General features: G+C 42.6%; 1 protein-coding gene across 1 annotated transcript; it reads left to right on the top strand.

Annotated features, from left to right (window-relative positions):
- Nucleotides 1-203: 203 nt before the first annotated feature.
- cdk13 (cyclin-dependent kinase 13) lies at nucleotides 204-11,628 on the top strand. Its single transcript, XM_027149012.2, has 14 exons — nucleotides 204-1,949; nucleotides 3,389-3,937; nucleotides 4,038-4,199; nucleotides 5,090-5,229; nucleotides 5,592-5,762; nucleotides 6,255-6,444; nucleotides 6,562-6,618; nucleotides 6,721-6,822; nucleotides 6,920-6,997; nucleotides 7,098-7,214; nucleotides 7,956-8,087; nucleotides 8,781-8,977; nucleotides 9,286-9,804; nucleotides 10,145-11,628. The coding sequence occupies exons 1-14, from the start codon at nucleotides 1,009-1,011 to the stop codon at nucleotides 10,822-10,824; spliced, it is 4,035 nt and encodes a 1,344-aa protein (XP_027004813.1). The 5' UTR covers nucleotides 204-1,008; the 3' UTR covers nucleotides 10,825-11,628.
- The last annotated feature ends 1,911 nt before the right edge of the window (nucleotides 11,629-13,539 follow it).

Genomic DNA, 13,539 nt, shown 5'->3' with positions numbered 1-13,539 from the left:
TCTTGTAGAAAATACTGTCAACATGTATTGACTGTTTTACTTTATTTCAAATATTTGATAAAACATTTGATGCTGTGGGAAAGAGAATGTGAATCACATATGTGGGTCGGACTCGTCCTCTGGTGGAAAAGGTGGTGTATTGCAATATTTACGCAGTTAAGAGAAGTTAATAAGTGCCACGGCTTTGAGTCTCTGCCATGATTGAAGGTCTTTACAGTGTACACAGAGGCCTTGTAGTAACAGGTTTCCAACGTGGGTTTCGCTACACGCACAACAAAAAAGTCGTATTATACTATTTTTTTTAAATAATTAACATAGATATTTAAATGCTTCTCGTTTATATAGGCAATGGTTTCTCTGAAAGTGGGCATTCTTTGCGTTGTTTTTAAATGTGTTTTTCAATTGTTGAATCTGCTGAAGGGGAATGTAAGATAGCCAGCGAGGCAAGCTTAGCTTTGCGTAGCTACTTCCTTGTTAGTGAGAGTCAGTAGTGTGAGGGCAAGAAGTTTCACGATCTCTGTTCTCGGCTTTGTTTTTCTTTATCACTCTTATTTCACAAGTCACTCCAGCGACCGAACACCAGCCTGTTTGACACGGAGAAACAGACAAAAGTACTAAGCCATGGGAGACGCTGTGAAGAAGGAAGCTGTTCATGCGACTGCTCGCTAAGTTAGCGGTAGCTAACCAAGCTAATCTGAGTTAGCCGGCTAACACATGCTGAAATGTTCACGACTGGATTACTAAAATACCGTGTCGGGTTTTGGGACATTTAGAGAATATATTCTAGGACAGATTGTTTGCTTACAGCACTGATGCTGTGGATCGGCTTTGGTGCAGAAGATACGAAACCCGCGGCTGGAGGTGTCTGGCTGTTTTAGCTAGCTGACTCGGCTAGCTCTATAGCTAGCATCCAGCTAGATTTGTTTCAAATGTTTTGCTTTGTTTTTACCGGGGACCGGTCACCTGGAAACAAACCTTTCAGAACGGGGGTGTTAATCTCAATGATCAATGCCTAATCCGGAGATTTCTCACGGCGGTCGGGGACGGAGCCCCTCGGCACAAAGGAACCGCAGACATGAGAGGCGGAGTAAAGCTCCCGGGAGCGGCGGCGCTAGCGTTAACGCCAACCGGAGGGAGAGGCACCGGGACGGGCCGCGGCGCTCATCGGCGTCACGGCGAAAGAGACGCAAGCACGGCAGGGAACGGGAGACGCGGCGCTCGCCTGAGAAAGCGGATGGGTACGTACACGGTCTGGCAGTGGAGTACGACGACGTGAGCTCGCAGTCGGAGCGTTTCTCGGGGAGTCCGTCACCCAGAGCGGAACAGTGGGCCATAGCAGAGCTCCGAGACGGCGACGTGACGCCGGGAAAGAAATCGCGCAGAGACCCGGACTCAGGAAGCCGACAAGATAGAGACCTGAAAGTCAAAGATCAAAAACCGAGTCGCGAAAGGGACGCGCTGTCCAAGTCACGGGAACGGCCGAGAAACCACGACAGCAACGGGAAGAAGTCATCAGCAGACAAAACACGCGAGGCCAAGCGACACAAAAGCAGAACCAAGTCGGACAAGGAGCCTCCTTCTGCGTACCGAGACACACCACACGCTTACCGGGAGGCCTACAGGAAAAGCCCGGGCTTTAATAAAGCCGAGAGCCCGTATTCATCGTACCAGTACGGCTACCAGTCTCCCAGCTACAATCAGTTTTCTAGCTACGGGAGCAAAAGGCTCTCGCCAAACGCAGCTTACTACGGACGGGACTCGGAGCCGTACAGCGGCTACAGCGCGTCCAAGTCACCGTCGACCAAACGGAAGCGCTCTCCGGGAAGCCCGTACGCGTGGCGCCGCACTCCGAGTCCGTACGAAGCGTGGGAGCACAACTCCAGTCCATACAGTCGGAAACGTTCCCGGAGCCCATACAAGAAATCAGTCAGCCCCAGTCCAGAGCAGAGGTAAAGTCTCACTCACACACACACACACACACACACACACACACACGTCTAGATATACAGTGGCTACCAGGACAGGACGCACCACATCTCTAGTCCCATATCAGTCATGAAGTCCTTATTTTCCATAGACCCAGTTCATGTAGGTGCCATAATTAATTTATGTTTCTTTTTCATAATCAGATTGGTGATTAGACATGTTCATTTGTACAGGTTCCCTCATGAGTCATATGTCCATGCAGATAAGTGTTATATTGTCTCAGTCCAAACTAAACCTGGTGTGAAAAGGATAAGTAACTCTGCTTTATTCCATAAACCCATCGCCTTTTTTTTTCTCCAAGTAAGCTTAAAACTCATGAATATTATCATGGCTGAGTAAGAGAAGCTACCATTGGATGATCTACATTCACCTCTCTGTTCAGTGGTAAATAAGTAACCACCAACCCACATGGTGTCTCTGGTTAAATGGCCTAATATGAAAGGCTTTATCGGGCATGTTGTGAAGTTTGATCACACTATTTATAATTATTTTTCTGTTAACGTGTCCAAGCTTTTAAACATTTGACCTTTATTTAAGCAACTACAGTCTAGCTAAGGTTTTCACAGGTCGTGAGACGGTTGAACTTTGGCCTAGTTGAAGATACAACCTTCTTTTTGTATGCGTGTAAAATTAATTTGCAGTGTAGTAGGATCCATTTTGTAAAATTACAAGCCATACTAGTTACTACACAAATCATCAGAACTTTTTGAATTTGTTGTTTTTGATTAAAATTCAAATGGCCTTTTTGTAGATAGAATATTTTTGTGTATGGCTCACTTTTATATGTAATTGCTTTAGTTGAAACCTGGAATATAAACGAATTGACATGACTGTATATTTTTTCCCATAACACTTTATTTATCTCAAAATGAACTTCGAAACACGCTTGAAGCCATTATATGTTGTGAGTGATTCGTCTTGATTGGTTTTGATGTAGCGATCAGTTTAAACACTAAGATTTGTTGCATTTTAAAGTGACGTGACATACGGCTAAGTACGGTGACCCATACTCAGAATTCGTTCTCTGCATTTAACCCATCCAAAGTGCACACACAGCAGTGAACACACACGCACCGTGAACACACACCCGGAGCAGTGGGCAGCCATTTATGCTGCGGCGCCCGGGGAGCAGTTGGGGGGTTCGGTGCCGCAGCATATATGGCTGCCCACTGCTTATGATGTCAAGGAACAGGGGAAATTTTATTTTTTAATATTATTATTTGAATATTATATATATTGCAGATAGAATCGATCATTTACTGTTTCATATCGTTTGTTTTGTTTAAAACCTGTCTGAAATGTAATGATTGCTGAGCTCCTCCAGATGAAAAAAACTTGCTGGTTAATTTGTTGTAGTGAAAATGAGTGATCTACTTTAAGTGTCCGATGTTTTGTGCTGTAGGCGTCCAGGGAAATCACGTTCACGCAGCCCATACACATCATCACGCCGCTCACGGTCTCGTAGCCGTCACCGTCACTCACGTTCTCGATCACGACCCTCCAGCCTTTCACCCAGTACCCTCACATTCAAGAGCAGCCTGGCTGCTGAGCTCAGCAAGCAGAAAAAGGCCAAGGCTGCTGAGGCCGCGCGCGCCAAGAGCTCCAGCAACACCTCCACGCCAACCAAGGGCTCATCTTCCTCTTCCATTGCACCCCAGCCCAGCCCTATTATCAACCACACAATGAAGAAAACACGCCCCCCATCTCCTCCTCCGGCACCTGAGAAAGGTCCCAGAAGCCCTGCGTCGAGCCAGCCACCGTCCCCCATCGACAAGATCACCAAGAGCAGTTCAGAGGTGCTTCAATCTGGCAAGGAGGGCAGGGTAAAAGAGGAGAAGAGGAAATGCCAAGCTGCTCCAGCGAAGGAGAAGGAGAAAGTGAATGCTCCAGTGTTCTCACTGTCCTCTCTGCCTTTGCCCAACCTCACAGAACACATAGATGGAACAGACAGGTCTGATCTGTTGTATTCCTAATTTTTTTTTTGTGTTGCTTGTTTATTTCTGAATGTATATGTATTATTTATAAGCAACTTATTTTTGTCCGTTATATAGCTTGAAGAACTCTACACACTCAGGGAAGAAGAAACCAGAAAAGAAAACCCGCCACCTCCTCACTGACCTCCCCCTCCCTCCTGAACTTCCTGGCAGTACGCTCGGCTCGCCTCAAAGCCCTACAGAAGACAAAAAATCTGCCATGTTAAGAAGACGACCAAAGTATGTTATCTCACAGTTTTGGTGCAAAAACTCATGCTTTGTATTTACATGTTTGGGTCATAAGCTTTCGCCATATACTTCATCACGTCGGAGTTTTGTAGTCTTGCAGCATTTACAAATCCCTTTAGAAAATAGTGACCATCTTAAACTTGTGCTCTGAATTTAGAAAATCTGATTGCCTCTCATCTGGGGATAAACATTTAAACAAACAACTTTGGTGTTAAATTTTATACCTTTTGTTATGCGACTCATTCAAGCAGAAAAGGACAAATTGTTTTCTCACTACATAAGCTGGACAGATAGATAAAGGAAAAAAACTTTCATTTTAAAATGTGTATTAGTAACTGAACCAGGATGTGAATACGACCTCGCTGGTTTAATATTGTTAATTGTGTTGACTCACAGGCAGAAATCTGGGAATACCAGAGTGCTGTAGCTGTTTGTGTTACTTTTTTAAGAATATCTTTTCAACACCTCATTACACAGAAAGCGTCGACATTTTCCAAGATTGATTGGACTTTTTTCTTTTCCCCACCCACGATCAGTGTCTAATGAGTCATGTTTGGCTAACAGACATTTTCACAGCCTCCCAGTCAAAATACGTACATTTGCAACTAACCTCCACGAGCCTACGCAATGTGCCGAATAATATATATTTAACACAGCCATACCATCATTAGTGATTAGTTAGTTAACCTACCATTTTTGTTTTGTATAAAGATACAAAGGGCAGTTGTTTGGTCCTTGTTCACCTTCATATGTACGCTCTTTTAAGATGACCTGCCCATAAAGTGATTATTTTACTCAGCAGAATATAAAGCTCATACAAACAAATTTTTACTTGTCGTTAAATCGCAAATGTAACTTATATTTCTTGTGTGTGTGTTTAGAATATGTGGCCCACGTTTTGGAGAGATCAAGGAAACGGAGATAGATTGGGGAAAGCGATGTGTAGATAAATTTGAAATCATTGGGATCACTGGAGAAGGTACCTATGGACAAGTGTACAAGGCTAAGGATAAAGACACGGGTAAGATTCTCAATAACGGAGTTACGCTGTAGGTGCACCTCAAATCTCAATTTAGAAATGTCTTTTAAATTGGCCCCCGTTGTGTTTGTTTATTTTCAACATTTAAAAAATTCACTGTCTTCTGCTAAAGCTAGCAATGTTTGTTACGTGCTTTTCATTTTCTACCGCTTATCTGATTGTATTATTTCAGTTGATGTATAATATCGGTTTAAATGTAATAGTTTAATGCAATAAATACCTCTGTAGCACCATCTTATGTCAAGAGTACTTATAGTGCTTCTTCTTCATGTAATACATGACCATCACTGCAGTGATTAGCATTTGAAATCCATAACTTTCTAATCTCCCTCTCTTTAATTCAGCTGAGATGGTGGCTCTGAAGAAAGTGCGATTAGACAATGAGAAAGAAGGCTTTCCCATCACTGCTATCAGGGAGATCAAGATCCTACGGCAGCTCAACCACAAGAGCATCATCAATATGAAGGAGATCGTCACGGATAAGGAGGATGCTCTGGACTTCAAGAACGATAAAGGTACGGTTAGCAATAATCTTATTCACAAACAGCAACAGATATCAGCAAGATGCTTAGCTCTTAAACTTTTGTCTCTTGACCCTGATGTTGTGGGTTCTTTGTTGAATGTTTAAAAAGGAGCATGTTTTATTTGAATACTGAAGCAGCTGTTATGCATGATATTTATATTTAAACAGTTTTATATCACATCACAGTCGAGTGCTCGTTTCTGATCGGTCAGAAGGTGTGTGTTATTTTTGTATAACAGCATGGCTTGTCAGTAGATTCTGGTTGTAACATGAACGACAGGTTAATATTAACGCGCTCACAATGGTACCGTTTCTTTAGTGACAGCTTATATACATGGACTTACACAAAAGATGCTCCATATAAAATAAAAACCGATACTAAACAGTGTGTGTGGTGCATATGAGCTAGAAAAACATAGTAGATATCCATCAATCTATACTTCTGTTTTCACTGTGTGTAATGACTGTAAACTTTGTGTGTCAGGGGCATTTTACTTGGTGTTTGAGTACATGGACCATGACTTGATGGGGCTTTTGGAGTCTGGCCTAGTCCATTTCAACGAGAGTCACATCAAATCCTTCATGCGGCAGTTGCTGGAGGGTCTGGACTACTGCCACAAGAAGAACTTTCTGCACAGAGACATCAAGTGCTCCAACATTCTGCTCAATAATAAGTCAGTGTACTTCAGAAAGTCTATGAAAAAAAAAAAACCCGGCAGCAACCAAGCAGTTTTTTTTTTTTTTTTTAATTGTTTAATTTTTTAAAAAATTTCTATCCCCTCTTTCTTTAGGGGTCAGATAAAGCTGGCAGATTTTGGATTGGCTCGACTCTACAACAGTGAAGAAAGGTCAGTGTTCACATATTAAGCTTAATATAAACTTAATAGCTGACCTTAAAACATTTATGCCTTTTAATTGCGTTATTTTTTATTAATTTTTTTCTTCCCCAGCCGGCCCTACACCAATAAGGTGATCACTTTATGGTATCGTCCACCTGAGCTTCTGCTTGGGGAAGAGCGGTACACACCTGCCATCGATGTGTGGAGCTGCGGGTAAGAGATAAATGCTATCCCGAAGATCTATATCGAGGCGGTCCTGATCATTTCCAGCGTTTATATTTCTTGCTTGCTGTGCTTGATTCTTTTCTAGGTGCATTCTGGGTGAACTTTTTACCAAGAAACCTATTTTCCAAGCCAACCAAGAACTGGCACAGTTAGAGTTAATTAGGTAAACGGGTTTTCGTAACAGATGAAGATGTATCCGTCACACTGTGGCTCGGTGTTGCGTGCTTTTATGAACTAGCGCCATGTTGTTGTTTTGTCTGCAGTCGTATTTGTGGCAGCCCCTGTCCTGCCGTGTGGCCCGACGTCATCAAACTGCCATACTTCAACACCATGAAACCAAAGAAACAGTACAGACGCAGGCTCCGTGAGGAGTTCGCTTTGTGAGTAACAGCAAGACGATTTTAATACAGGGAATAGAATACATTATTATAAGGCGTTGCGCTGCATCATTTAAACCGTAATGCACTTCAATATCCATAATAGTGGTGCAAAATGTTTGGCTTCTGACTATCTGTAAACTTCCTAACTTGTAAACCCTAAGTAAGTAAGTAAATAAATAAATGTCTCCTCACAGCAGCTACACACATTTGGATTCAATCAAAACTTATCCACAATAGAAGCCCCTGTGAATTAGCTGACCAATCAGAAATGAGAAGTCAACCGTGCTGCGTTATCAGCAGAACCCTTATTAACCCCTGATGTAAAGTGGCACTTTGATTTTTTAATACCATTTGACCGAAACAATCTGCCTTAGTTTAATTACCTCTTGTCAATTATTTGTCAATATGAGTTTGGATTTCTAGAAAAAGTGTATTATTGTATATAGAGAGCACATAAAATGTCCATTATGGAAAACCCAAACGTTGGTATAATCCATTTCTGCTCGAGAACTCACCAGTTTCTCATCCACAGCAGAGTGTTTGTGATCGGACATCTGTTTTGTCTCCTTGTAGTACAACTGAATTTATGCGTTCAGTAATGTGTTGAAATAAAATGGATTTTGTTTATCTCAGAATTTATAATTTCTAGTTATAAAAGCTGTTTAACTAAATAGATCATATCAAGCACTTAACTGTTCTTTTGGTGGGCTTTTGTCATCTTAATGCCCTTCTGTTTTGTAGTATTCCTCCGACAGCCCTGGACCTGTTTGATCACATGCTGGCTTTGGACCCAAATAAGCGCTGTACTGCCGAACAGGCTCTCAGCAGCGACTTCCTCAGAGATGTGGATCCGACTAAGATGCCTCCACCAGAGTAAGAGTGCCATCTCCCGTATCATTTTTGTTCTTTTTTGCCTGTTTGCACTACAGCATTTCCCTGTAATTTAAATACAGAGGTGTATGATTAAAAGGAGGGACAAATCCATATAAAAGCTCCAGAATGCTGCCTGTGATTTGGTTGCTCAGAAACCCCATTGTTGAGCCTGAAAAGTCAGATCACTTTAGTGTGTTAATACAAATTGAGGGAAACACATGAGTACTGGATCAGCACCCGCTTGTAGAAAAGATTTTAATGTAAACTTTTTTTAAATGTACGAACATGCGAGGGGAAAAAAATCAAGGTGTTGGCCAACAGCTGTAAGTTCTGGTATTTCTGGTATTCTGTCACATGTAAAAGATATCATTTGAGCTCAGCTGGTGTTTTTAATTTTCTCTCAAATTGTTTACCTTCTGAGTGACGCGTACTTATCGTAGCAAAGTTAACTGTGATTTTCACCTCTGCTTCCATATGAATCCACATCGTACAAACAGTTCCACCTTTAACCAGATCGTTCCACAGGCATTTGTGTAGCAGAGCAGGTGGACATCTGAATGAGTGTCATGTGTGCTAGTTATTACAGATTTGTCCATCCTTGATTATAGACTACATGTGTACAAGACTACTCTCTCTCTCTCTTTCTCTTTTTTAACCGTTTCTCACACACTTCTTATCCTTCTCTGTCTCCAGTCTTCCTCTGTGGCAGGATTGTCATGAGCTGTGGAGTAAAAAACGACGGAGGCAGAAGCAGATGCCGGAAGAACTAGCCGCTCCAAAAGTTCCACGGAAAGAGCTGGGACTGGACGACAGCCGCAGTAACACGCCTCAGGGTTTCCCTTCTGCTGGAGGACACAAAGGGCCCAGTGCCACTTCTGCTGCCATGCTGGGTAACATAACACCCCCTTTGCTCTGCTTTCTGACTGGAGCACACCATTAATATATCTATATATCACTTAGACACAAACAAGAAGACAGATGCATCCCCGATTTTGTGTATATACCAAATATTTGTAAATTTGTTCCTAGCTCTGTACACATAGCCTTGTCGAGTATGTATTTAGTGTTAAATATTCTTTGTCTTGCACTTAAGTAATCAAGTCTAAACTCTTGCTTTGAAATCTATAAATCTGCTATTTAAAACAGATGCAATATATTTACCTTTTGTGTACTAAGAAACCTATTATGTCTCTGTCAGACCTCAAAGGTCCTAATTCTCAGCTGACTCAGGAGCAGCTGGCTGTACTTCTGAACTTGCTCCAGTCTAAAAGTGCCCCAGCAGGTTCTGCACAGCTTGCCCAGGCCATGGGCTTTAAAATAAACCCTGATACACTGCAAGTAGCCAAGGCTCTTCTCCCAGCGGCAGCTGAACCTGAGAGGCAACCGGAGCCTCCTGCCCAGGCACAGTCCAAAGCTCCCAAACCCCCACAAGCTGTGGCAGCGGTGGGTGGAGCCCCCCGAACACCACCCCTGCCCAAGCCTCCATCGCCCTCCACTTCACAGCAGCAGGGCAAAAATGACGGAGAAATCTCTGCCACAGCCACGCAAACAGCAGTCACGATGCTGCTCGCTCAGTTTCTCAAGGTTCAGCAGAATGCAGAAGTGCTAGGGACAGATGGGGCAGATACAACCATTTCTACAGCACCGGGGGCGGCTTCTGCACCCCCTCTCCCTGCAGAAATAAAACAGCCACCAGAGCCCAGTCCTGTCTCACCAGGTATAGCAATCTCTTTTTCAAGGGACATTTTGTCTGTATAAAACATTCAAGTCAACAGCTTTCATTATCACAAAAATATTTTATTTTTCTGAATCAGTGGTATGTGTCATTGCTTGTAACTGCTTGTATCCCATATGGCTCATATTATGCTCGAGTTTGTAGCCTGCAAGAAAGTGTCCAACTTTTGAGAATATTTACAGATGATTAATTAGACGAAGTACAAATACAACAGAACACAAGTATCCACTATGAGAGGCCATTAACTGGTCAGTGGACATTTGGACCGTAGTCTGTTCTTACCTGGTGATGAAATAATGTTTTATGGCTCTTGTCTTTTTAGCAACTGAGGGGAGCGGAGCGTCCTCCCGAGCTCCTGAGCCGCTCTCTATCCTGCCTCCTGATCAGAGGCCCCCAGAGCCCCCAGAGCCCCCTCCATGTGCAGACCTAGACTACCGGCAGGCCCCTGAGAACCAGCCTCTCCTCCCCTCTTCCTGTTCCACCTCTGCAGGACTAGGAGAAGCAGCACGGCCACCCGAGCCTGATTTTCCTCCTCTTCCTCCACCAAGAAGTCACTTGCCCCCTCCACCTTTTCCCCCTGCAGGCTTCGGAGAAAGCTACCTCAGCCACATGATGGGAGGAGGAATACCCCCTCATGCACATGCTCATTCCACATCGTCTGCCACGGTGCCCTTCCCTCATGGAGCAGCAACAGGTGGCAGCACTAGTGGAGTTTCTGCAGGAGCCAGTGGCAGTATGGTGTTTAGCGGAGATAAGGACCATCGCTTTGAGTACAATCACAGTCCCATACCTGTGGAGGGCACTTCCCATCCTTCTAGCATACATCTCTACAACCCTGCAATTGGCCAGAAGGACGGAGGAGCACCACCCCCTTCTATTCCACCACCTCCTCCAGGCCAAGTTTGGGGCTCCCCATCCCAGTCTGGACCTCCGCCCCTTCCTCTTGGGTACGTCCCCCATTTAAACAATGCAGCACTAAGGGGGAGAGGACTCCCGTACTGATTAGGAGTGACAGCACGGTGACAGACTTACACCTCAGAAAAGGACGACTGTAAATGAGAGAAGCAGTTGCGATCGATCAAGCCAGCACTGAGTGCACTACAGAGGCACGCCTAATTTGTAATAATCCTAATTATGGATGCGGGCAGGCATTTCAGTAGAGTATTCTGGCTTGCGCCACAACTAGAGGGGTGTGAGATGAGAGGGATTACTTTCCTCTTCACCCCTTTTTTTTATTAGTTACCCCTCTCTATGATTTGGTAATCTCTCAAACTGCTGTCTTTTTAAATAAAATTTCACCTTTTTTGAGTGTGCATTTACCAGCCTGGTAAGTGTTTTTATTATCTGTACCTTAGTGGCACCTTTAATTGCATAAGGACAGACTAGTATTACAATGTTTTGCACTACTGAGTAAAGTAGGTGGAAACAATTTAAGATATGAAATGATTTCGATGTGCTGCATCTGCACAAGATGAACGACCAGTAATGTAGATTTTCTTTTCCCCCTTAATGACTTAACATGGGTGGGCTTGGTCTGTTTTTCACTGGAGGAGCTTTTCTAAAAAGCATTTGGCTCCAGTGAGATTGGCAGCACTTGGGTGACTACGCTCCTTTAAATCGGTTTGTCTACTTAACTAAATGAAACAAAGCTGTATTTTCTCGCCAGTTCCACCAGCCATTGTCTACAGCCATTGTAAAATGGAACAAAGAAAGCAGTTTCAAAAAGGAGAGGAGCAGCAATGTCTTTTTTTACTAAATGTTTTTGTTCTTTTGGCAAATGTTTATTAAAGAAATGCCAACCATGTATGTCCTGTTGTCTGTGTAGCCTGTTCTTTTAGCATCGGTAAGGCAAACTCTTTATTTTCTGAACTTGTCTTACCATTGAATGTATCCTAAGTTTATCACTTTTTTTCTCTTTTGTACTCTCTGTAACAGCTGCTTCAATTCTGCAGGCTAAACATAAGAGCCGAATTAGGGCAAACAGCTGCACACACAGGTTGGCGTAGGTGACACTGTCACACCTGCGCCAGCTTCTCTTGGTTCAGTTATGGCTGGTTTTTTTTCTTTTATAATTCAAATATAAGAAGGTAAGAAGTGCATTTTGAGAAAATAGCGTTTCAGGCTTCTGAGCATTAATAGACTCCTTTTATCCAGAGTGACTTGAAATGATTTGTAGTCTTTCAAGTCTAGAAGCTTATGGTCATTTCAACCATTTACTGTATAGCTCCAGGACCACAGTGCTACATGGAACAACACAGAGCTAAGGACTTAAGTAAGTTAGTCCTAGCAACATAAAGTGCATCTGTGCAAACGGTGCAAGGCACTGCAATATCTTTGTGTTGGTACAACTGGGGATGTTCCAGGAATACTACACCGGTAAGTAAGTACAATGTACAGCAAAGCAAATAGTACAAGTTTAAAATGATTTAGACTGTCATTTAAGTGCTTGGTTCACATCTAGGTCTTCAGTCATTTGCAGCAGAAGTTCATCCCACTACCATTGTGCCAGTATAGAGAATATCTTGAAGGATCAAGTAAATCCACAGTAGAGGTTCAAATCAAAAGCGGTAGAGTGGTTTTATTAGTGCTTTCAGGTAAGTGTCTGTTTTTGGATTTCAGAGGTATGGTGAGTTTCAAAATTTTGAAAAGAAATCAAGCAGTTTTCTTATGACCCACAAGGAAACCTCTTCCAGGAGCAAAGCTTGAGTTGACAAGCAATTAAACCAGCACTTGAGTGACCTCTGTTGAAATGACCGTCTTTCTGATGTTCAGGAGTAACCTGCACAATAGGAAGGTTACAATAGGAGGAGAATAGGATCATTGGTTGTCCAGACCAACCCCAAGATTTTGTGCACAGTCAGGTTTGAGACAAATATCAATTTTTTGAAAACCAATTTTTTTTTGACTTGGGGTTGTTGTATATCTCCAGGGATATAAAGCAGGTCTGTATTTTAGTTTTATTTAGTTTTTTAGTATTGGTATTTAGATATTTATCATGAAGTTCTGTGTACTATAAGAAGTTTGCCACATCATGAAATCTGCAGAAACATTAGTCCTTACTGGTTAGGGGTGGTTTTTCAGAAGCAAAACTGCCATGCTGTCCCATTAACACACTGGATAACACCCCCTCCCCCACCGCCACCACCACCCACACACACACCCTCCTATGTGGTGACAATAAGCCAATAAAAAGAAATCACTGAGCCAACTGCTGTGTTCTAGAAATATTCTGTCTGGTTTCTGTTAATAAAATGTTTTTACAATATACCAGTATTTGATTTGATAGCCTCCAGTCTATACATGGCCATGACTCTGGTCTAGAGTTAATTTTTGAATGAGGGTGAATTAGAAAAGGACAATTTTAAGATCTAGAGTAATAGCCAAATCACTTTGCTAGGCCTCTTACACATCAGTATATGTAGTCATTTGTTTTTACACACCAGTTTTCTGTCATTTTCTTAGTAATGGCTTTATAACCAACTGTAAGACATTAAAAAAAAGTTTATGATTATCTTTTAAATATGAAAGATTTCAAATTCATCTCATGTTCCAATTGTACACCTTTCCTTTTACTACTGTGTGTGTATGTGTGTTTTTGTGTGCGTATGTGTTTAGCTAATGACTCCATTAGGTGAAAGTTTAGTTTGTCGATTTGAATACAATTGTCAGAAGGTCAGTGTGAGACAAAAGGTCATGCTATAGTTCAATATTCAGGTC

The sequence above is a fragment of the Tachysurus fulvidraco genome, chromosome 3, assembly GCF_022655615.1.
Source record: "Tachysurus fulvidraco isolate hzauxx_2018 chromosome 3, HZAU_PFXX_2.0, whole genome shotgun sequence".
NCBI classification, from domain to species: Eukaryota; Metazoa; Chordata; class Actinopteri; order Siluriformes; family Bagridae; genus Tachysurus; species Tachysurus fulvidraco.
The sequence above is the reverse complement of the archived record's forward strand: the minus strand, read 5'-3'. Positions and strand labels throughout refer to the sequence as shown.